Genomic DNA, 23463 nt, shown 5'->3' on the forward strand with positions numbered 1-23463 from the left:
ACAATATGCAGAGAGACGAACATTGCTGGTTGCTAGACAGATGAAGCCCATTTTTCTGTAAATCATTCTGATGACATTTAACAAAACACAAAACTGCTGTACTTCTTTTATTCTGTAATTCTGTCTCTGAAAGTTTACCACAAATATAATCCACCCCCAAAATTAAACTTGCTGCAGAACAAGTTGTAAAAGTTCTGTTATTAATAGGAAATCCAACAAAAATAATCCAAAAGAAATAATGGAGCAACCTTTGGATAGTTTAAACTTTCAATTTTTGTTTCCTCTTCCAAGCTGATTAAATTTGATTTAAATTCTAGTGAAATTTGCTCAACTTGTCACAAATGGTGGATCAGTCATTAGGACCAATGAGCCTCAAAGTGTTTGTTTTTTGTTCACTGCTTCAGTCGCATTTCATTATTAAAGAATTAAATGTGTGATACTGAGACCGCTACAGTCCCCAAATGGGTACTATCGATTACTCACAGCACCTTCAGGAAGCACAGCACAGGTCTAGAGAGGAAGGAAACTCTGCCACATGCTGTAACATGGATGAATCTTGAAGACATTATGCTGTGCAAAATAAGCTGGTCACGAAAGGACAAATATTGTCTGATTCTGCTTAAATGGGGTATCTAGGATAGCGAAAATTCATAGAAACAGTACAGTGGTGGTTGCCAGGGCCTGGGAAAAGGAGGAATGGGGAGCTGTTGTTTAGCGGGTACAATTTCAGTTTTGCTAGATGAAGAGTTCTGGAGATGGATGGTGGTGATGATTGTACAACAATATGAATGTGCTTAATGGCACCGAGTTGTATGCTTAAAAATGGTTTAAGATGGTAAATTATATGCTATGTGTACTTCACCATAATTAAAAATTTTTTTAATGTGAATATACTGATGAAGGGGAAAAGGAGAGAAACTCTATATTCTTTATCTGTCACCCTCCATGTCTTAAGCTATGTTATTTCTACAAGTGGCAAATACTCTTATCATGCCTTCCAATCCTAATTGACATGAACTTCAAAAAGTACTATTTTTTCATTTTGGCATGTGGTCCAAAATCACCTTTTGTGAAATCTTCACTTTACATCCTTTTCTTGTTCCCTTTATTGAACTACACTAAATACTGCCACAGAAAACAATGAAACTTTACTAAGTCTTATTAATTGGAGAATTGTCACCCTGAATTAGAGAATCATTTTTTAACTTCTTATTACAGATATTTGTAAATACACTTAAATATAAGCCAAAGTATACTGAACCCCTATGTACCCTTCACTCAGCTTATACATTTATTGACTAATGACTAATCTATTTTCATTTAAACTTCTACTTCATGCTCCTCCCGTATTATTTTAAAATAAACCCGGGTATCATATTATTTCATTCACTAGTATTTCACTAGAAGTATCCCTAAAAGGTTTTTTAAACCATACAACTACAGTACTATTAAACATCTTAAAAATTTCACAGTTAACCTCTTAATTATAAAAAATATCCAGCTGGTATTTGTGTTACCAACTACCCCACAAATATTGCTTATGTTTTTGTACGTGTGTCTTGTAGAGCATTCCACAGTCGGATTTGACTGATGGTGTCATCGTGGTGTTTAACACTTCTCCCTGTATTCTCAGTAATTCAGTAGTTGGATCTAATGTTTTGAAGCAATTCTATGAGATGTAGTGCAAAAAAGTTGTTAAAGCTGGATTAAGAAATAAAACTATGTAAAGAAAATTGATTTAAAAGGCTGGTAACAGGGTTTTATATATAAATTAAGATTTCTGATTACTTGAGAATTCTCAGCAAGAATTCGTAATATTGCTCTATGATTTGAAATTATTTTCCTGAAAGAAATTGCTAAATGGAGAAAACTTGAAGGACATATTATGACAAATTCCATGTAAGTTTGAGTCTCAAAGATAAACTGTTGAAAAATACAGCAGTAGCTTAATGGTTTTACACTAACAGCCATTTATTTTTGTCAGCATTTATATTAGAATATGTCAAAATCATGTTCTATTATTTCCTTTATTCCTTAGATAGTACATTATGTCCTTAGTACATTTTTTAAGCAATAAAATATTTTTTCTGAGTCTCATCATTGTCAAACCGCATATTCTCTCTTCTAAAATATAGATAGCTTAGTGAGATCCAAATAAATTACCTTTTTATTTCATAAAGCTAGTGAGCTATTTTTCTTCTTTTTAAAATAATTATTTGAACAATACAAAAGGCCTATTCAGAATAAGTTGTAAAAGAGTAAGAGCAATGAAATCATGAGTTACTTTTAAAAAATTAGTGTCATTGACAAAAACATAAAGTGATTTTTATCAAAAAGGTAATTCTTTATAACTCACTGTTTAGAAAAGAGTTAAGTTTGACTTTTATTAAGCAAACCAACTTGAGAAATAATATATATCTAAATAAACTTATAGACCTTTCATTCAAAAAATCTTTACAGTCATCTCCATCTCATTGCGCTGTGTTCTGTGTTTGTTTGATTTTTGCCCCATAGCTCATCAGTAGGTTACTTGCAGCATCCAGGATCAGAACAAGTCCAGTTTCCTCGAACTACTTCACCATGCAGTTCCCAGCAGCTTCAAGGCCATCAGTGTGCAGGTATGAATAGATAATTGGGGGAACGTGCAATGGTTTGTCCATTTGAGAAATAATTAAATAAGTTCCTTGGGCATTTCTAGAAAAAGGTTTTCAACTTGTCATGTACTAAGATATACCAGGGTGCCCCGTGAAATCAGAGTTAACAGATTCAGTCCCCTCCTTCTTCCTTTTCTCCTGCCTCCCTCCACCCCTGCTCTCCATTTCTCCTCCTCAGGCTCTCCATCCTGCCTGCCTCTTAAATATTGATGTTCTCTGGGATCCTTTCCTAGGCACTCTCTCATTACCCTTCAGACTCTTCCTCAAGAATCCAACCACGGCTTTTTTGCCAGTGTCTCCCAAATCTTATTTCTGCTGAGACAAGACCGTATATAGCAACTGCCTGCTGGACTTTCCTACCCAGATGTGTCAAAGGCACTGTAGATTTAGTATTTCTCCCTCCTCCTACATCCCTTTCCTCACCTTCTATCTAGGGACCAATACAAATTTCAGAGCATGATTGATTCTCTTCTGTTGTCCCCTTTGACGTTCATTTCCTCAAATCTGGTACCGTCTTTCCTTCCCCACTGCTGCTACTTGCGGTCAGTTCTTTTCGTGTCTTATATGCAATCATCTCTTTCGTATTTTGCTGATTTCATGTTTCCCCCGTGCCCACCTTTCTATTCCCCACCACACACATCATAAGAATTACTGTCGTGAAACAGAAGTCTCTTCATGTCTTTCTTCTGAATAAAAATTTTACATGGATGCTCCATCTAAAATCCTTAGCAGTTATGCCTCCTATTTATACTTAAATTCTCAAGTCATACAGAACTTTGTTTCTAAATATAATGTGTTTTTTCATACCAAAGATGCTTTTGTGCCTGCTCTTCCCTCTGCCTGGAATGCCTTTCCACCATCCTCTGCCAAAATCCTGCTCATCCTCAAAGTCTGACTCAAAAATCACCCCTTCTCCAGAGGCTTCCTCAGTCCTTAAGACAGAGTTTGTTGCTTCATTCTGTCTGTTTCCATAGTGTCTAAAACAATCCTTTACCATAACACCATATTTTATTGTAATGATTTGTTGACATGTGTAATCTCTAAGAAACAGAGAAACAAAAAATAATTATCACCCACATGAGTAAAAGTGGCTGCATCCAGCGTGAGCTGCTGTGCCCGAGAACATTGAGATGTTCCTCAACAGTCAGCCCTCCTGTGGTTTGCCAAGCCAGGTCTAGATGGTGCTGTTTCCAGGGAGCTGGCAACTTTACCATCACTGCAGTGCAAACAGTGGCCCCGGAGGCAGGGCACCTTACCTTTCACTGAAGTGGCGAGTGGCAGAGTACATGCCTAATTCTGGGAGTGCTGCAGCAGCGGTGTATGACAGGAGTAACTCAGACCGGAAGATAGATATTATCGTCCATGTGTCCTGTACAATTAGCAAAGTGTTTTTACATGCATGTGATCATCACAACCCTTTAAAGTCAGCCACAGAGGTGTTCCTAGCCTCCTTTTTCAGATGAGAAATTACAATGAAAGAGGGTAAATAATTTGCCCAGTCATGGGGCATTTCAGGGTTCTGAAATTGTGCTTTCTGATTCCCACATCCCAGACTTCTTCCAGTGCATGAAACTGATTCACTCAAAAGATTACTTTTTTACTGTATGTTAAAATTTCTGTAGGTTATTAGTTTTTCCCAGAGTTTTCCTTTGTGTATGTAGAATAATGCCTGTTTCAAAATTAACTTATTTTAAAAATTAAGCGTTTTTATAGATCATATCTCAATTGTGCTACTCTCTACTAGGTCTTGTAGATAATTGGACTTCCCTGACCTATTATGTTTAGGGCAAGTGAGATGTTTAGGTCTACAGAGATAATTTTGATACCTTTTTAAACACACAGTGCTTATAGCATGAAGCATTAGGGCTTAAATCTGATTTGCATTTTTATCAGTAAAATTTTGTTCAGTGATGTAAAATTATTGCCATCATCTTGGTGTTTAAAGATAACAGCTGTTAGCTAAGGTATGCTGATGACAGTGTCCTAATTTGTATTTTCAGCTGTGCCGCCTCCACCACCTGGTGGCGGAGTGGTGATGATGCAGCTCAGCGTACCAAACAATCCACAGTCTCGTGCCCATTCACCCCCGCAGTGGAAACAAAACAAATATTACTGTGATCACCAGAGAGGACAGAAGTGTGTGGAATTTAGCAATGTAGACAATATTGTTCAGGTAAGGTGCTTCTTTGGTTTACTGTAATTTCTAAACTTCCAACATTTAGTCATATAAGATTGATCTATAAAGCTTGATGCTGAATTTTAAATCTTCTCAAGTAGATTAGTAAAGTTTGAACATTCTCTATATGCAATTTATTTCAGTATTTAAATATTATTTCCCAACGTTTTGCATATTTAAAAAATTTTAATTAAAAAATTCAGACCATAAACTAGATCTAAAATTTGATAAAGAAAAAGTGCTAAGCTTGTTATCCCACCTTTCCCACGTGAACTATATTTTACTGTAACCAGAAAGTGGATGAGGGAATACTCTTCATCATAGAAGAAATACAATGAATACATTTAAAGGCAATGATAGAATTTAAAAATCACTGTTTTAGAATCTTATTAAAATAATGAACAAGGGAAAATAATCGGCAGATGCTAGAAACATTAAGAAAAGGCTTATGGGGAACTTTAAAATGGATACATTAGAAAGACAACACTTTTAGCAACTGATGGATTGTACTATCGCTAAAAGTGGACCAACCAAACATTTGCTTCCTGATATGGTTTAGAAGGAAGTACACAGCATCACCTGTGAGAGGCTCTTCTCAAAAATATTGAACCTGAATTTAGTCAGGCCCTAAGTCTAGCTATTAATTTATTGAAAATAAAGGAAGAAAATAAAAAGCAATTGATGTGACACCATGGAATATTTTATTGGACTAATTGGTTTGTTTCTTTGACTAATAAATGACATTTTGAAATGAAGGATGAATCCGTTATAGACTAAAAGAGACTCAAGAGTTACAACAATCAGATGCAGCAAACAGGGATCTTCCTTGGATACTGAACAGTCGAAAGACATTTTGGGCCAAAAAGAAGACAGTTAAATATGTTAATTTTGTTAGTATGATAAAGGTTGGTTTGTTTGTTTTTTTAATAGTTCTTATCTATTAGATAGAAATATTTATATACCGAAATATTTACAGGTGACATGCTGTGATAATCTTAGATTTGCTTTAAATTGTTTAGAGGGAAAAAAAAAGCAGGGGTGATCACAATCAAAGCTGGATGAAGACTACATGAAAATGTGTTAGAATTGTCTACCTGTGCCTTTATATAATTGAAAGTTTACAGCATGAAAAGTTTTTTTAATTTTTTAAGATAAAAAAGTATTTTCAATGCACATGACAAAATCATATCAGAATAAAAAAGGCAAAGGTCATTTATAGACTAGCTCACAGACTATATAAATGGCCAATGACGTTTAAACAGATGAAAACATAGAAATATTTTTTATTTGTATAATTGGGAAAATTTATGAAGACCAATAATCCACAGTGTTGGCAGAGATACCAGTTATAAACTCTCCTGTACACTCTTGTTGATACTGTAAATTGATCCAGTCTCCTTTTGAGTGCAATTTAGTTACCGTGTTCAAAATGTGGAAGGTGCATGGCCTTTGATTTACAGATTCACTCCTAGAATGTTGTCTGGTAAAAGATGTGGAACTAACATACAAAAGTATATGTACAGTGATATTTCTTTCTTCCCTGTTGTAACGCTGGAAAACTGAAAAATAGTCTTTGATATTCATTAGCGGGTAACTGATTAAATAAATTACTGTGCCACTTAGGAAAAATGCTCTTAAAGTGTACTAAAAAGGCTGGGATACACCTATCACCCAAATGGTAGTTTCTAAATACCATTCTCCACTAAAAGCAGCCAGGGCTCCTTAGGGAAATGACTGTTGGCAGGGTTCATTCAGGGAATATACAAGATGATCCTGGAACACGTTGCTATGCCAGAAAGTAACGAAGTACTCAGAAGATGATGGAGGTGTATCAAAGGATGCAGGATCAGGCCTGAAGGCTTTAGGCATAAAGTAATTAGGAAATGAATGGTTACCCATAGAATAAAGTAAGAATCCATGAGTGCATACTGATATAAAGGAGTAAGTAGGGGAGTAAGTGAGCTCTTCTTTACAGTAGAATGTGAAGTAATAAAAATAGAAGAAATGATGAAATTAGAAAATTACCACCTGGAAACCACCAGCCAAGAATCATCACTAGAGGAGAGAGGATTCTGGGGAGATGGCAGAGTAGGAAGCACCAGGAATCTGTCTTCCTATCTAAATTGCTCTGCAGAATCTGTCCATTGTAACTGTTCTGAAACTCTAGAATCTGTTGAAGGCTTGCAACTGCCAGGAAAGAGTTTGGGTGATACATTGTGGTTAATTTTAGTCAATTTCAGCTCTTAGCACAGTAGCAGCCACCCATCTTCTGCCTCCCAGCCATTGACAGGCCGCTGTGCACTTGTTCCTAGGGCAGCTTGTGGGAGCCCAGGTGGGCATAAAGGACCCTGCCCTTCAATTACAGAGAGTTTATGTTCTAATCATGGATTTCTGCTCTGATGACAGAGGTGCAAACAGAGAGGTAGTAGCCATTGTTGTTGCACCTTCCCACATTGTTGCAAACCTCTAGCTCTCAGGGGATTTAAAGGGCTGGCTCTCTTTTTTCCTCCCTTCATTTTTCTCTATTAGCCCCTTTTGGGGGCCAGACATTAAGGACTAGAACATTCAAAAGCAACTGTGTGTATTGGAAAAATTAGAAAGGGGCTGTGTGTGCCCAGGGAATGGCACAGGCTCAGTAAAGCCCTGAGAAGACTTTAAAGTTATGTCTCATGCTGATCCTTGGCACAGAGACAGCCTGCAACAGTCAGTAAACAAAAACTATAACAAGAGCAATAAGAAAACACCAAACCCTGGGAAAGAGGGAGAATTTGATTTCCATTGTTACCATATTACTAGATTCAAATGTCCAGTTTTCAACCAAAAAAATCACAAGGCATACAAAGAAACAAGGAAGTGTGGCCCATTCAGAGTAAAAAAATAAATCTACAGATACTTTCCCTGAAAAAACCTGATGGTAGGTCTCCTAGACGAAGACTTAAAAACAAGTGTCTTAAAGATGCTCAGAGGACTAAAGGAAGATGTGGAGAAAGTCAAGAAAACCATGTATGAACAAAATGGAAATCTGAGTTTTTGGGTACTATTTTTGCAACTGTTTTATGGATGAAATTTAAAATAAGCCATGTGAAAAAGAGAATGGGGCAGATGTATATATTCCCTCATGAAAAAGTATCTACATTATTGTAAAGGTATAAAAGCAAGATTCAAAAATAGGATGTATAGTCTGTTTGCATTTTTATAAAACAGATGTGTGGATGCATATGCATAGAAACAATGTTACCACTTGAAAATTATAAATTTCTCTACTGTTTTAATTTTTTAATAACCTATACATATACATATTACAGTGGTGTAACAAGTACAAATTTGCAATCAGAAAGAAAAAAAATTTCTGTCCAAAAGGAAATTTGCAAAAAGCCTGACTAAAATATTGACCTGTTTCCTTGATGTAATTGCAGCACAGTCCTCAGCTCAGTAGCCCCATTATTTCACCAGCTCAATCGCCAGCACCAGCTCAACTGTCCACCCTGAAAACTGTCCGTCCCTCTGGACCACCACTTTCCATCATACCCCAGTTTTCTAGACCTTTTGTCCCTGGGCAAGGTAAGTGTGCACAAAGCTAGTCACAGCCTCAGAATTTTAAGACGTCCATTCCCAGTCAGTTTGTGATTTACCTTGGTACTAACCACTTTGGGAAAAACTTTGACAGTTTCTTACAAAGGTAATCATTTACCCTACAGTGCAGCAGTCCCACTCCTAGGTATTCATGCAAGAGAAATGAAAGCATGTCTGTGCGGACCTGTACAAGTACATTTATAACAACCTTCTTTTCTTTCTTTTTTTTTTTTTAACATTTTTTTATTGAGTTACAGTCATTTTACAATGTTGTGTCACATTCCAGTGTAGAGCACAATTTTTCAGTTATATATGAACATACGTATATTCACTGTCACATTTTTTTTTCGCTGTGAGCTACCACAAGATCTTGTACAACTTTATTTTCTTATAACAGCCCAACTGGATGTGACCCAAATGTCCACCATCAGGAGATTGGGTAAACAGTCTTAGAATTCCTTTCAGTGGAATACTACTCAACAATAAAAATGAACAAAGCGAGCTGCTGGCATGGTTGAATTGGAGTCATTATATTAAGCAAAAAAACAAGCCAGACACAAAAAGAAGACATACTATATGATTCTAATCAGGTGGAATCTAACTATACGCAAACTAAGTTATGAGGTTAGAACTCAAGATAGTAGTGTGAATAGGGTATGGAATTGAGGGGAAAGGAGCTTTAGGGGACTTTTAAGGAGATAGAAATGTTTGTTTTCTTTTTTGGGTCTTGGTTACATGAACTTTTACAATTGTTAGATTTCATCAAGGCCAATACTGAAGATGGTGTATTTTATTTTATGTTAATTATATCTCAGGTTTTTAAAAATACTATAAAATACATATACACATGTGTGAGCACACATATAAAACAAGGACTGAAAAGATACACACCAAAATGTTAGAGGTAATGAAATTACCCAGGTGGTCTTAATTTTCTCCTTTATAGTTCTCTATTTCCAAATTGTCTACAAAGCCATTTACTTTAATAATCTAGAAAAAATAAAGCATGTTATTAAAAAAAAATTGAAACAGTCTGTGGATTGAAATGGCACGTGGCAGTGTACTGATACCGAGATGCATGGTCTCGTAGGGGTGCCCCAAAGGAGTGCGTAGCATGGCCTCTAAGGAGGGTCCCTGGCCACTGCTGGCCACAGTCTGATCTCTGCATTTGAAAAGAATACTGCTCCATAGGCCTGGCCTTACCTCTGACTTCTTTGCAACTGTTTTTTACATATCTTCACGCTTCACATTGTATCTCTGATCTCGGTGCTAAGCCTCTCATCATATCTGCCCTTCAGCTAGTGTTTGGGAAGCAGCAGGTATGTCATGGGCGTGTCCTGCCAGGGAGCTGCCCCAGCATCTAACAGAGTTCAACAGAAAAAAACCCACAGCGCAAAGGATGTTCACACCGTGCTTCTCCCTGTTACGAAACTATCTGGAGAAGTGCCGTATGATTTCCGAAAGATGCTTTCCTAGTGCCTACCCCTAACGCTCCTCCAGACACGTGCTCAACTTGGAGACTTATGGTTAAAATAAAATGAGAATATAACAAATGAAAACATTATTCTCCAGAATGAGGCTTTGCAGTCAGCATCTATTAAGCCCCTTCCACGTGGTGATCTTAGGTCACTCCTGCATGAAGGAAAATAACTGGAGGATCTCCGTCCTGACTGCCCCACACTTGTGGATTTAGGGAAGGGGTACCTGCTCATGAGTAACGCTTAAGCCTTGTGCCACTCTTTAAAAGCAAGTTTAAGTTACAAATACGAACTTTCACTTAAAGAGAGCTTAAGAGCAGGCCCAAGACCTAGAATGTAAATATGCCCATTGGTTAAGACTATAAAAATGTTCGTGTGAGTATGTGCAAATGTATAAATGCACCTGTACATACATTTATAGTAGTTAATAATGAATTTGGGGAGATAGAGAGGTTCATGTTTTTCCAAGGTTATTTCCTTCCCCTGAAATGTAAGTTCTGTTAATTTTTAATCATGAGAGAAAATGTGGATTTTTAGCATCTCAGGTAGGTGGAATGAGTATTATAGTTGTTTTGATGGATTTCACAGAGAATGTTAAGATGTACAGAGAAGTTTCTCTCCATGCTGTCCTGTCTGCTCAGTTCCCATCACTTACCCTGCTTCATAACTGCTGTATTAGTCCTTTCCTTTCAAACTTCTACCCAAGTTTTTTAAAGGATACCTGGAAACTTTTAATTCTTTAAAAAAATATGTGAATACCTATACTTTTTTATTCTACCAGATGTGTTTCCCCTACTCATCTCAACTGAGACAATTAAGAAAACAGCAGGGAGTACTTTATACCTGAGTAGAGGAAAATGTAAAAACCTTTTTCATTGACTTTCAGGAGATGCCAGATATCCGTTACTTGGCCAACCCCTGCAGTACAACCCTCCTGCTGTTCTGCACGGACACATTCCAGCCCAACAGGTGTGAGAGCCAGCTGTCTGACGTCCTAGGCTTTGTTGGCAGAACATTATGCTTCTGTTGCTGGAAGTCTCCTGGGCACCGCACATGGGACAGCTGTGTGCCTGGGCCAGTGGACACATCCGTGTTGCCACAGGCCCCGCTGGTAGCACAGTAAGGGACGAGGTAGTGGGCTGCTTGGCGGAGCAGCAGTTCCCAAGTGCGGTCCAGATATGGAGGGGGACAGGGTGCTGGGGCTCCCTGGCTTGTGAAGGACCGTCAGCCTGTGACTGGTCATAGTGATGGGCCGAAGTGCCACTGTCATCAAGGCAGAATTCAGAAGGCCTGGGACTGGATTTCTTCTGCTAACATACGAACTCTGACTGAGTGTGGTTAAGTGTTCAAACATTGCCAACACATTTCTCAGCATCATTAACCATATTTCTCATCTGTTTGTGGATTTTCAGGGTCAGTCTGGCAACAGGCATGGAAACCGAGGAAGGAAGCAAGCTAAAAAAGCTGCATCCACTGACCTTGGTGCGGGAGAAGCAGGTGTGTCCCCAAGAGGCAGATGGATATGGTTCTACAAAGTGCTGGCCGTTTTGGCAGTCTGTAAAACCACCACACCACAGAAATGGGTCTTCCTCTTTTAGAGTCATACACAAAGTCATAGAAAATTATGCCGTCTATAATGTAGGGCTCTGGAATGTGTCCTTTAAATTCTGTCTCATTTCAGGTTTGAGGGTGTAATGAGGTACAGGTGGGTTTAGGAGAGGGGAAGGGACCAAAGGGTTTCAAAAGAGGTGTGAGAGGATCAGGCATAATCAACCGCGTTGCCTCGAGATTCTTCCAGAAAGAAATTCGTGCTCACACCCATAAGGCAATAGTGTGAATGAACAAATATATCGCCTTTCTGTGACAGGATGCTTTCAATTCTGTATTTTAACTTTCTATCCATCAGCCTTGGGTGGTTAGGGAAAGTGCTGTTATAAAGATAATACTCAATTTTACAATGAGGACATGAAGCTTGGGAAGCTGTGTGCCCGAGATCACACAGCCGACTGGGAGAAGCCACTGCACAAGGGTGCATTTCGTTTGTGAGGCTGTCAGTGAGGCCTGCGATACGTGTAACTCTGCACCCCTTGCCTGAGGGGTAAGTAGGAGGTATTTAGAAGGTGGCCATAATAAGTATAGCTTTGTGGACTTGAATGGTTTCAGAAAATGTTGTTCATCTCCTGTGTTACGTTTGGGTCTGCGGTACTTTTTGCTCACCTGTTTTCGTAAGGGGAATTATTAATTCTACACCTTTTCCATTCTAGTTGTTGGGAAGGTCTTGGAAATTACTGAACTACCAGATGGAATAACTCGCATGGAAGCCGAGAAGCTCTTTGGGGAACTCTTTAAAATTGGCGCCAAGATCCGGTGGCTCCGGGACCCCCAGTCCCAGCCCCAGCTGCGTCGTCACCCCCTCTGCTGTGGCAGCGGGGACAACACTGTCAACCCTGAACGCTCTAAACCCAGTGACTTGGCCTCCACGTATACTGTCTTAGCCACATTCCCCTCCATTTCAGCTGCGCAGAATGCACTGAAGAAACAAATTAACTCGGTTAACAAGTTTAAGCTGAGAACGAGCAAGAAGCACTATGACTTCCACATTTTGGAAAGGGCAAGTTCTCAGTAACAGCCACCTTGGACCCTTGGCCTTTGTGACTCCCCTGTCCTCGCCCATCTTTAATTGGCTTGGTATTTGGAGCTTCTGTTAACATGATAGAGACTCCTAGGATTTGTGGTCATGGTGTTACAACTTCTGAAGACAGGCCAGTGATCCAGCAAAGGGGAGGAAATACACATTTCACCCCAAGTGACTGTAGGAATCCACACCGGAATGATACAGAGTTAGCAGCTTTTTCTGAGGAAATGCTGTCCAAATGCCTCCTAACTTTTATAGTTATTTTGTTTTATATTTCTGAATTCTTGTATCAGATCCAAAGCTCTATTGTACAGCAAATTATTCTTCAAAATGATTACAACCAGTTGCAACCTGTATTTCTTTTTTTGCAGCTAGCACAGTGTGACCCAACATGGACTTTGGGGGGAAAAGAATACAGGAGTGGAATAACCAAGTCAAAACCATATACTGTCTTTTGGGAGCGCTGGAGGGTAACTGAGGAGAGCCCACAAATAGAAGATTACTCTTCCCCTGTATCTCTAAACACAGAAACAATTTCCAGAAAATACAGAACTCCCTCATAGGGTCCTTTCCTTATTCACTTAGGTTGTATGAACATAAGCATAAAGTAAATTATGTTCTTAATGCCTCTTGATCAAACCACTTAGATTCAGAGAGGAATGGGAATCATTCCAAGCAGGAAAATACTTCCACTTTTTTTTTTTTTTTAAGTGTCCCTCCGATAACTAACTGCTACTTATTTGCATTCCCCTCCTTGTGGATTTTTTGTCACCTGAGGAAATGCATCTGATGAGTGCTGGAAACTTCCTAAGTGGTTTAAAATGTGTTTTCATTGTTTGCAGCGGATCACTGGACATCAAAGATTCATTGCACTTATGAAGAACGAACTTTTTTTTTCAATTTCTGTGTAATTTGCAAGGCTGTACAATGTGTGCTGATGCAAGCCTTTTTCAGTTCAAGAGAATAAATGTTTACAAATATAGACCCACTTTGTCTTTTGTAAATTAAAATCACCTTTTGAAATGAGAGTCAGTATGAAAGGCGTAACCTGTCTTGAAGATTTCAATTTCAGAGTTAAAAATGAAAGACAGTAAACCCCCTCATTTTACAAATACTCTACAAGCATGTTCTCTGTGAGAGTGATTACTGTGGTTATGGCTCATAGACCTTTGTTCTCTTATAAGTTAATGCTCATCAGTTGTAGACAATTTTGAGTTTGAGCATACAAATTAAAATAGAACATTGTCTGGTTAGGTGAAGAATTTGTGTTTTTAGCCGATATACTGAGCACCCAATTGTCCAGTTTAGCTCAAATGCTTTATAGAAAGCTTTCTCCATTTGTTAGCCCAGCAAATACAAACCACTGGGAAACTCAAAGGGAGAGTGGGAGGAGGAGGGTCTGCCATCTGCAGCTTGTCTGGAGCCTGGTTTGCTTCCATCCCAGACTAGGGGTTTGATTTTCAACTCAAGAGGGGTAGGCAGTGAGGGTATAGCTCAGTAGTAGAGTGCATGCCTAGCCAGCATGAGGTCCTGGTTTCAATCTCCAGCACCTCCATTAAAAAAATACACCTAATCCACACTCCCCGCAAAAAAAAGCAATAGGTATTATCAGGCTCCGGTGCAGATGTCTGGAAAGCCCCACTTGGTCCCACCCTACACACACACTCCAAAAATATGCGTGCATTTCCTGGTCTGTAGTCTCCTGTTCTTTTTGATCTTATAGAATCTGATTTCACCTATAGAAAAATGGTGGGAGGAAGAGGCATTTAAGATGTGATTTGGCCCAGACCTAAGGACTGCTTCAGATACCCCACAGCCCTGCCTGAGTTTTCCCAAAGCGCTGATCATATTTAGGGGCAAATAGTACTTTTACCAATAAAATGAGTTATTCTTTACCTCTGCCAATATCGGCAGCTGCATTCCAGCAGCCCCTTGGGAATGATAGCAGGCACTTAATAACTTCCTGGGCACTTCAGCTACGTTATAGTAGAAAGCTGAGAATATGGCTTACTGGTTTTTCAGCCCTTGGTCCACAGAGAACATGGATATATTGGGTATGTGTTTATAAATCTGGAGTACAAAGTGTGTTTGCCAGCAGTAATAAATAATAATTTGTTTGTCATCTGAGCTGATGACAAAGTAGGGATCCAAACCCTCCCCTCAAGCTAAGAAATTGTTTTCTTGATCCCACCAGGGAGGGACCTGTGGCCCGTGAATAGTGTGGAAACCTCCAGGTCTCAATAGAGCCCACGGTTCCAGGACCTCTGCAGCTACCTCAGGAAGCAGCTGAGAGTTGGGTTCTTTCTCCACGTGTCATCAGCAGCAGAAAAAATGTGAGTCTAGGACTTCAGCAGAGGCCAGCCACAGGGCCTGGGTGAAGGCGGCCAGATCCCCCACAGTCCCAGTCTACCACCTGCCCAGCAGATAATGAGACGGGGAATGTGTTGTCTCCAAAGGCAGAGAGCACAGATTCCATTCACTAGTGACCAGTGTTGGGCTAGCATGAAGGTGGCAGGACTCAAAGCTGACCCCACGTTGCTGGGAATTCTTGACACCTTCGTGAGCCGATGCTAACAGAGCCAGAGGCTCAGGTACGCACACTCTGCCCATAGTCCCCACCAGCCTACCCCTTGGCCCACATAAGCTCAGGCTGCATATTGTATATTTGTTATCTTCCCCTTTAATGTCAACATTTAGACTGATTTTGGCTTGATTTTACCAGTGTAAGAGTATTGGAGGAGTTCAAGGTAAAGACTGTAGGAGCTTCTAATAAGAAAGCTGATAAAAGTTGGTTCTTTGTGGTGGGGTGAGGAGGAAGCACTGAAATAGGTAAACCATGAGCTACGTAGTCCACCTCCCACCCCCACCCCCCAAAACATCTCCTGCTGCTTAACAAACCACCCAGAATTTAGTGGTTTAAAGGACCAATCCTGAGGGTCAAAAATCTGGGCGAAGCTGGAAGAGAACGGCTCACCTCTTCTCCACCTGACATCACTGCTCTCATCTGGGGCGGGGCTGGAAGTGTTACCAGCCTCAGGTCTGGCCACTCACTGCTTGAAAATCAATACCCACAACATTGTAAACTGACTATACTTCAATAAAAAAAAAAAAAAAGAAAAGAAAATCCCAAGAGGCATTTGTTGGCAGAAAGGAAATTTACTTTTTAAGAATGCCAGCATTCTGGGGAGATGGTGGACTCAGTGTCCCCAAAAGACCAACTCCAAAGATTCTGATCAGCCATGAAGGTTTTTAAAGGAAAAAGAGGAAGTAATCTCAGTTAATAATCAGGATAGGGGATCAGACTTGTGGCCATCTCCCAGTGCAAGTATGTACCCTATGACCTTCACCCATTCGTTCTAAACCCGCCCCTGGCAACCACCAATCTATTCTGTTTCTATAAATTAAGGAGTTTTTTAAGATTCTGTACATAAGTGAGCTCATATAGTATTTGTCTTTCTCTAATCTGTTTCATTTAGCATAATGTCCTCAAGGTTCATTCATGTTGTTGCAAATAACAGGATTTTTTTTCTTTTTCTATGACTGAATAATTAAATGCCTTCTTAAAACCTGATCTAATAAGCAGATAGGGTAGATACTCAGAGAACAAAAGAACAAACTGTTAACAGGCAAGAGAAATAAAAGAGCAAAGATAATAATCAGTGGTAGAGGCTCCCCAGTTCTGTTTCGTTGGTAAAGATTAGTCTGAAGCACTTTTTTTGAGCTGTTTTATAGAATTTCAACCCGGCTCCAGCTCTCAACCACACCCGATCAACTGAAACCTAAGGGATGTTGCTGTTGACCTTTCCTGGCCCTCATGACTTCAGTCACCTAAAGTTTGGACTCTGTCAACCTTTGCCCCAATTCTATGCTGAATTCTTTGCTCAAGCTCCTTCAAGAATACACCCTTATCTTAAAACTTCCCCAGTTTTGCTGCTTGGAGAGACACTGGGGAAAGATCCCCAGTGTTTTCCTTTACTCCAAGCAATAAATCCTTCCTTCAGCTCTTTGGCTTGCTGGTGTCTTTTGGCTGGATACCCACCAAGAAGTGAACCCAGTTTTGGGGTTACAGCCTTCAAATCCCAGAATGTCATTTCTGTTGCATTCTATTGTCTAAAAAACAAAAAAGGGGATGTGTGTAGCTCAGTGGTAGAGTGAATGCTTAGCATGCACAAGGTCCTGGGTTCAATCCCCAGCATCTCCAAAAAAAAAAAAAAAAGTACAATAAAATATATATATATTTGAGGGAAGGGTATAGTGCAGTGGTAGAGCACGTGCTTAGCAGGTACTTAGGTTTAATCCCTAGTACCTCCATTAAACAAATAAATAAATAAACCTAATGACCCTCCTACCCCCACCCCCACCAAAAAAAGTCATGGGGCCAACTCACAGCAGAGGAAATAAACCCAACCTCTTGATGAGAGAAGTGGCAAAAAAGCATGTAGGATGGAAGATAATGCTTGTAGTCACCTTTGGAAACAATTTAGCACAAGCACAAATGCCCAGTAAAAATCCCCGTTGACTCTGCCTCCCAGCCAAATCCTGAAGTTTCTCTCAGGATACTGAGGATTCTCTTTATCTGCATTACCACCACTGTGGTCTGAGCTGTTATCATCCTGTGTTGAATCACTGAAAGGGCCTTTCCCAACCAGTCTCCCAGCTTCCACTCTTGTTCCCATATCTTCACAGAGTCAGAAATATCTAAAAGATTATCAGCTTATGTCATTCCCTTGCCGAAAATCCCTCAATGACTTCCTACTATTAAAATACCTTCGTTTACAAAACTCAACGTGATCTAGCCCTTCCTACATCTCTGATCTTATCTCTTATCACACCAGGATATCTGTACCTGGAATGTTCTCTCCCCACCAGCACCTATATCTTTCATGTAAATGTCACTTCAGCACAGAGGCCTTTATGAGCCACCCAGTCTAATATAGCCACCCAGACAATCTTCAACATCATTCTATCTCAGTTTTCTGCATATCATCACTAGCAGATGTTTTGTTTATTTTCTGTCTCTACCACTAGAATATAATTCCATAAGATCAAAGATGTTATCTTGCTCGTGGCTGTATTCCCAAGCACCCATTAGTTGTTCAATAAATATTTGTTGACTGCTTTAGAGAAGCAGAGGATAAGGAGGACCCAGCCTCCAGACCTGGTTATTTCTCTGATCTGGAGCTCTCCCACTAAGTGCTGAGAGGGAGCTGGAACAGAAGCATGATTCACATGCCCTGCTCTGGCTACCTTGGCTCTTGGCTTGGTTCCTTAATGGCTGGGGCTGGGGCAAGGTAGGGGCTGGTTGGTCACAAGGGGAAATGGAATAAAATGTGCCTACGAGTCCGCTGGGTAATCTTGTTAAAATTCAGGTCCTGATTCAGTAGGTCTGTAATGCCACTGGTACTCAGGCCACACTTTTGTGTAGCAAAGCACTAAGGCATCCTTGTTTCCAGATAAATAACTCAAAGCACATGGTTAGAGCTGGGGCTTGCATCCATATCCTGAGAGAAGGAGGTTATTAATCTAGGTCATGAGAAAATTCGTAAGTAGGTGAGAATCATACATACAGCTCTGGCATATCACTAGCTTGATTAACCCCACATGAAAAGAAGAAACAATCTTCTTCAAATAACTCAAGGACAAAAGCCAACAAAACACTCATTTTGGCCCCTGCAATGTTACATCAGCACAAATATCCATGAGCTATTCCTCTTTGTCTACATTATCCTGCATTACAAGTCTTTCTGCCCCAAAAGAACAGCTGGGATGACTCAAATCCCAGCTTCCCTTTTGCTCCAAAAAGCTGCGCCCTAGCGTGGCTGTGACCAGGCATGTGATCTGGGGTAACACCAGCCACATTCACATCTGCGAGAATCTGATCAGAAAGAAAACAGGTGAGGAAGCAGGCACTAGACACAATTCCTTATTGTAGTTGGATTGACTGTGTGCAATCTCAGGAGATTTTATTCCAGCTCCTGAAGTTGTGCTATCCAAAATGGTAGTCACATGTAGCTTGTAAATTAATTTAATTAAAATTAAAATAGAAATTCAGTTCCTCAGTCATTTCAGATGTTCAATAATCACATGACTTTCACTGTCCAAAATCCTTATCACCTCCTGGGTCTTGCATGCTCTGGCCCTTGCCTACCTGCTTCTCCAGGCTTCCCTGGCATTTGCCCTCTCCCTTCCTGGGATTGAGTCACACTGGACTTCCCAAAGTTCCTTGAACATGCGTGCTCTCTTGTCTCTGGGTTCTATACAGTAGTGATCTGTTAGAAACTGGGATTCTCCCAATCTGTGGCAGAGATTGGTTAGTTTTTCAGCAAACTGTGGAAGGAGGTGGGTGTCTCTCTTCCCTGGCACATTGCCAGACTAGGTTTTCCAGCCCCCTGCACCTATGTGGGCTATGTGTCTGAGTCTGGGGCAATGAAATGTAAGTAGAAATGATGTGTGCCCCTCCATGCTTGGCCCCTACTCCTTCTAAGAGATTCTCCCTGCTCTTGCTAATCAAAGTAGGGGCTAGAAATCAGCAGTTACCAGTATCACCGATCGCCTGATACAAATACAGCATCTCATGTCCCACCCCAGACCTACTTGAATCAGAATCTGCATTTTTAACAAGATCTCCAGGTTATCTGTAGACACTGAAATTTGCTTGCTGGCTGCATGTAGAGGATGTAGTGGAGATCTTTGAGATGCCAGGAAAAGGAAGGGAGGATTCAAGAGTTCTTGAATGACTAGATGGAACAAAGCCCCTTTTACCAACACCCCCTTACACCTCGGACTGACATTCATCTGTGAAGTGAATGAGAAATAAACCTTGCTTGTGTTTAGCCACTGAAATTTGAAGATTGTTTTGTTTCCAATATAACTTACCTGGAACATTTAGTCTTCCCACCTTGCCCTCTAACTTCTGTTCATTTGTACTCACATTTTAGATCTTACCTCAAATATTTCTTCCTCCAGAGCTCCCTAATTCAGTCCTCCAGACTAAGTCATTTCTACCAGTAATAACTCTTAACAATATCCCACACTTTCTCATCAAAGCATTAACAATGGTAATTACATGAATAATTGGCCAATTAGTTGCTTAATGTTTTTCTATCCATCAGTATGTAATCTTCAGGGCAGGAAAAACATCTATAGCTTCTGTTTACTAACACATCCCCAGCTTCCCCCAGTGCCTTTCTCAGTAAATAATTGTCCAGTGATTAAATGAAGAAATGATCTGGCTGAGTCAAACGCTTTGAGTCCTGAAAGGCACATATATATTTTTCTCAAGCATGGTTTTGGCAGGCAGGCAGAAATAATAGCTAACATTTGTAAAGCAGTTAATTACTATATGCCAAGCATTTGCTAAGCACTTCTAAGGGTCCCTATTTAAACATCACAATAGCCCTAAAAGGTAAGTTCTGTTGTTATCTTTGTTTACAGTGAGGCAACTGAAGTGTCAGAGAGGTGAGGAAATTTGCCCTTGGTCATCACATAGCTGATGAGTGTTGGCTGTGTACTGGAACCCCAGCAGGCTGACTCCAGAGTTCTTGGGCTTAACGACTTAATTACTGCTTATGTAATACGGCAATTTTTAAAAATTTGTCTCATTCACCTGGATCTATAGGAGAAGCCAGAGAGGAGTGCCACCCTATCTTTACTTCTGAAAATTCAATTGTTGTGAGTGAAGCTTACAGCATATTCAGATGTTTCTTCCCTCCTTTTTAAATTTTATGTGCATCCGTAAACCTAATAAACTATTCTCCTCCTGGTCTGTAAGTGAGTGATTATGTTTCCATAATCAATTTACTTTTATTTTACACTTTCCCTTTTTCACTAAAGAAAAAACAAGAACAAAGAATGTTTTTTTCCTTTACTTGTTTTTTAATGGCTATGCGATACATAAGTCATACAGCCTCCTCTGGTGGTAAACAGGTGCAAGCTTCTACAAAACAACAAAAAAAGGCTTTTTTTTTTTTTTTAAAGTATGGTGTGGGATTTTACATTTCAAGCTTCAGTAAGAAATGCACTTTGATTTCTTTTTTAAGCAACGGTAAAGGACTGGCACTGATTCATCTACCTTCTTGAAAATATTGGAATAAATTTCAGTGACCAGGGTTAAGAATTCAGTTTGTGATGGGCTTTTATCTGTGCAAATTGAAATAGAACAGTTTCCTCTCTCTGTGGGCAAACTCTGCCAGCGAAGAATAATGGCAGGTGTGGTAGAACCATGATTGTTGGGTGGGCTATTAGCAGAATGGGATATTTCCCCTCTTGTGTCATCCATCATCACTTACAGTCACTTGTTCAGTGCCTGTCTTCCTCTTTAGACCATGCAGTCACAAAGGCAGGCCTTTGACTGCCTCACCTCCTTATCAATGCTAGGTATAATGCCTAGTTCATGGTAGATGAGCAATAAATATCTGGTAAATGAGTGAAAAGCTATGAATGATTCTTCTAATATTTAATTCTAACATTAGGAATAATTAAAGAAGCTACTCTACCAAAAGGATGCATATGCTGATTGAATTTTAAGGAATCCATTTAAAGTTGATGGTTGAAGATCAACTTCAGTTCTTCCTGAGGAATGGTGTAACTGTAATCAGCAGTATGTTTCAGTTTATAACAACACTATATGAGAGGTCTGATTGGAAAAACGTAAATAAAAATCTGCAGTCTGTTATTTTTAGGTTAAACATTTGTAGGAAAAAGGTATTTTCAGATGTAGCTCCTCAGTCTGGCAAAGGTAGTCAAACGGTGGTACTGCTGGAGGAGAAATTTAAATGATGTAGAATATGTAATATAATAGCGTATACAACTTCAAATAAATCATACAAACCTTTAGCTCATAGTTATTAGAGACCATGTCATTTCATGAAAGCATTAAATATAGATCAGTTTTCATTTTAATGGCAACCAACCCCAAAGTGCCTTATCTTGATTATAGTACATTATCACATATAATTGTAAACAAAATTGTTAATTATTCTCTTTTGTATTACCATGAAAAGTAGCTGAAAAATAAATTATCTGTGCTCTGCTTTTTGACTTACTTTAGAAAGCATCTGTAGCAATAGCATAGATAAGTGTTTTGAGGTTTGGCAATAGCATAGCTAAATGTTTGGATGCTTGGAATGATTAACCAATGACTAGGAAATTACTCAAGGTCTGCGTTCAGTAAATACCTCCCCTCAGGTACACGGGCTGTACGGTATTACAGAAGGTGACTGTTGTGGTTTTTAATCCTGTCTTTTCTTTAAGGCTGAAATTAATTTCAATAGAAATCAAAGCCTTACAGTAAATCCCTACAAGGTCCATCTAGCGCCACAGCGAGACACCCACCCTATCACACAATGGCCACTAATCATAATAGAGAATTACATAGTCCAACTAGGCAGGGTTCCATTCGGGGCGGGGATGATTTCCTCCACATTTAAGGATCGCATCCCTTGGTGAGAAGCGCCATTGCTCCTCCTCTTTATAGATTGTGAAGTGTCTCTTACCGCTGTTCCTTTAACCGTGCCAGGGAAATCGGCTACATTTTCCACAGTATTAAAGGGACCAAGCCTAAGAAGACTACGATTCCCATTATGCCTCAGGCAGGGGCCGCCGACGCCCTTTAGTGGTTAGTCATCCTTCCCACTGCCTCCTTCCACTTCCGGGACTTTAGTTGCCAGAGGCCTAGCGGGTGCGCGCACGCACCGACTTGCCAACAAGACAAGGCACGGGGGCGCGGCTCCGACGGCGACGTGTGGCGTCACGTGTCGCGGGGCGCGCCTCGCCTGCGCGCTTGCGCGCGTCCCAGGGGGTCGCTGACCGGCTTGCGCGCCTGTGCGGAGCCGGAGGCGGGGGGCGGACCTGCGGGGGCCGCGGGGCCCGACGACGGAGAGGGCGGGGCCAGCTGCGGGCCGCGGCGACAACACACCGAGCGAGCACCGGGGCCGGAGGACAGCAATGCTGTGGTTTCAGGGCGCCATTCCGGCCGCCATCGCGTCGGCCAAGAGGAGCGGCGCGGTCTTCGTGGTGTTCGTGGCAGGTGAAGGAGGCGAGGGCCCGAGATGTGGCCGGGACGCTCCCTCCGGCCTACCTCCAAACCCAGGGGCCCCCAGCCTTTCGTCCGTGCGTCGTGAGGCCCGGGCTGCCAGTCCGTGGCTTCTCGGTGCCTCCCCGGTCCGTTCGGAGCCCACCGGGCCTGGCCCCCACCGCCCGCTTCTCCCGGCGCCCGGGCGGGAGGCACGGTCCCGGTTTCCCCCCAAAGCGCACTGAGCCCCGCCGTCACTTCTCTGCGCGGGGCGAGGGGACGGGTCGAGCAGGCCCTCGAGCCCGGCCCCTCAGCTCCTGGCCCCGCAGCTCCTCGCGGAGCCTTTCCCCGGCCGCCTGCGGATTTGGTGCTCACGGACCCCGCTGCCCCCTCCCGGGCGCTCTAGATAGAGCTCCCCGTCCCCGAAGACCCACTCTGGGAGGCTTTAACGCCCGTGTAGTTAGCGTTTCGGTGGGGATAGGGACGGGCCATTAGACCGGCACTTGGGTTTGTAATCAGTGGTGGACTGTCAGGAAGAAAGCTGTGTCATCGGTCACCAACAAAGAGAAACCACCTGATGTTCCCGGTTACTGGCTTTCTAGGTTCCTGAAACGCAAACTTTTGAGGTCTATCTATGTTTTTTTATGGGGTTGGAGAATCTAGTGTGGAATAATTGCTTTGTTACAAGTTGGTTTTGTTTTTTTTTTAACCATTTGTTTAAAAGAAGTAGGCATGCAGGCCATGGTTCTTTTTGTTGTCTTCCTAGTCTCATAGCTACAGTTTCAGAACGTATACTAACTCATTTACCCTCTGTTGCTCTGGGTTATTTTGCTCCGTATTTTATTACTGAAATCTCCTGGATAATACAGTAAACCTGTGTGTGCCTCTATGGTTTTGCTAATCCTCATTACATGAACCAAATCAGTGTTTGTGAC

At 41.0% G+C, this 23463-nt stretch overlaps 2 protein-coding genes across 16 annotated transcripts in view; both read left to right on the forward strand.

Annotated features, from left to right (window-relative positions):
* R3HDM1 (R3H domain containing 1) overlaps positions 1-13500 on the forward strand; it is a 141455-nt gene extending 127955 nt beyond the window's left edge. For all 15 annotated transcript variants that reach the window (XM_032479366.1, XM_032479352.1, XM_032479351.1 and 12 more), the window contains 6 exons: positions 2515-2618; positions 4655-4827; positions 8247-8391; positions 10768-10850; positions 11294-11378; positions 12146-13500. In XM_032479366.1, the coding sequence (XP_032335257.1) occupies positions 2515-2618; positions 4655-4827; positions 8247-8391; positions 10768-10850; positions 11294-11378; positions 12146-12507 (952 nt within the window). In that variant the 3' untranslated portion in view covers positions 12508-13500. The remainder of the gene's footprint in view (positions 1-2514; positions 2619-4654; positions 4828-8246; positions 8392-10767; positions 10851-11293; positions 11379-12145) is intronic.
* Positions 13501-22166: 8666 nt separating this feature from the next.
* UBXN4 (UBX domain protein 4) overlaps positions 22167-23463 on the forward strand; it is a 31017-nt gene continuing 29720 nt past the window's right edge. The window contains exon 1 of the mRNA XM_032479370.1: positions 22167-22543. Coding sequence (XP_032335261.1) covers positions 22462-22543 — 82 coding nt within the window. The 5' untranslated portion in view covers positions 22167-22461. The remainder of the gene's footprint in view (positions 22544-23463) is intronic.

The sequence above is a fragment of the Camelus ferus genome, chromosome 5 (genome assembly GCF_009834535.1).
Source record: "Camelus ferus isolate YT-003-E chromosome 5, BCGSAC_Cfer_1.0, whole genome shotgun sequence".
In the NCBI taxonomy this organism is placed as follows: Eukaryota; Metazoa; Chordata; class Mammalia; order Artiodactyla; family Camelidae; genus Camelus; species Camelus ferus.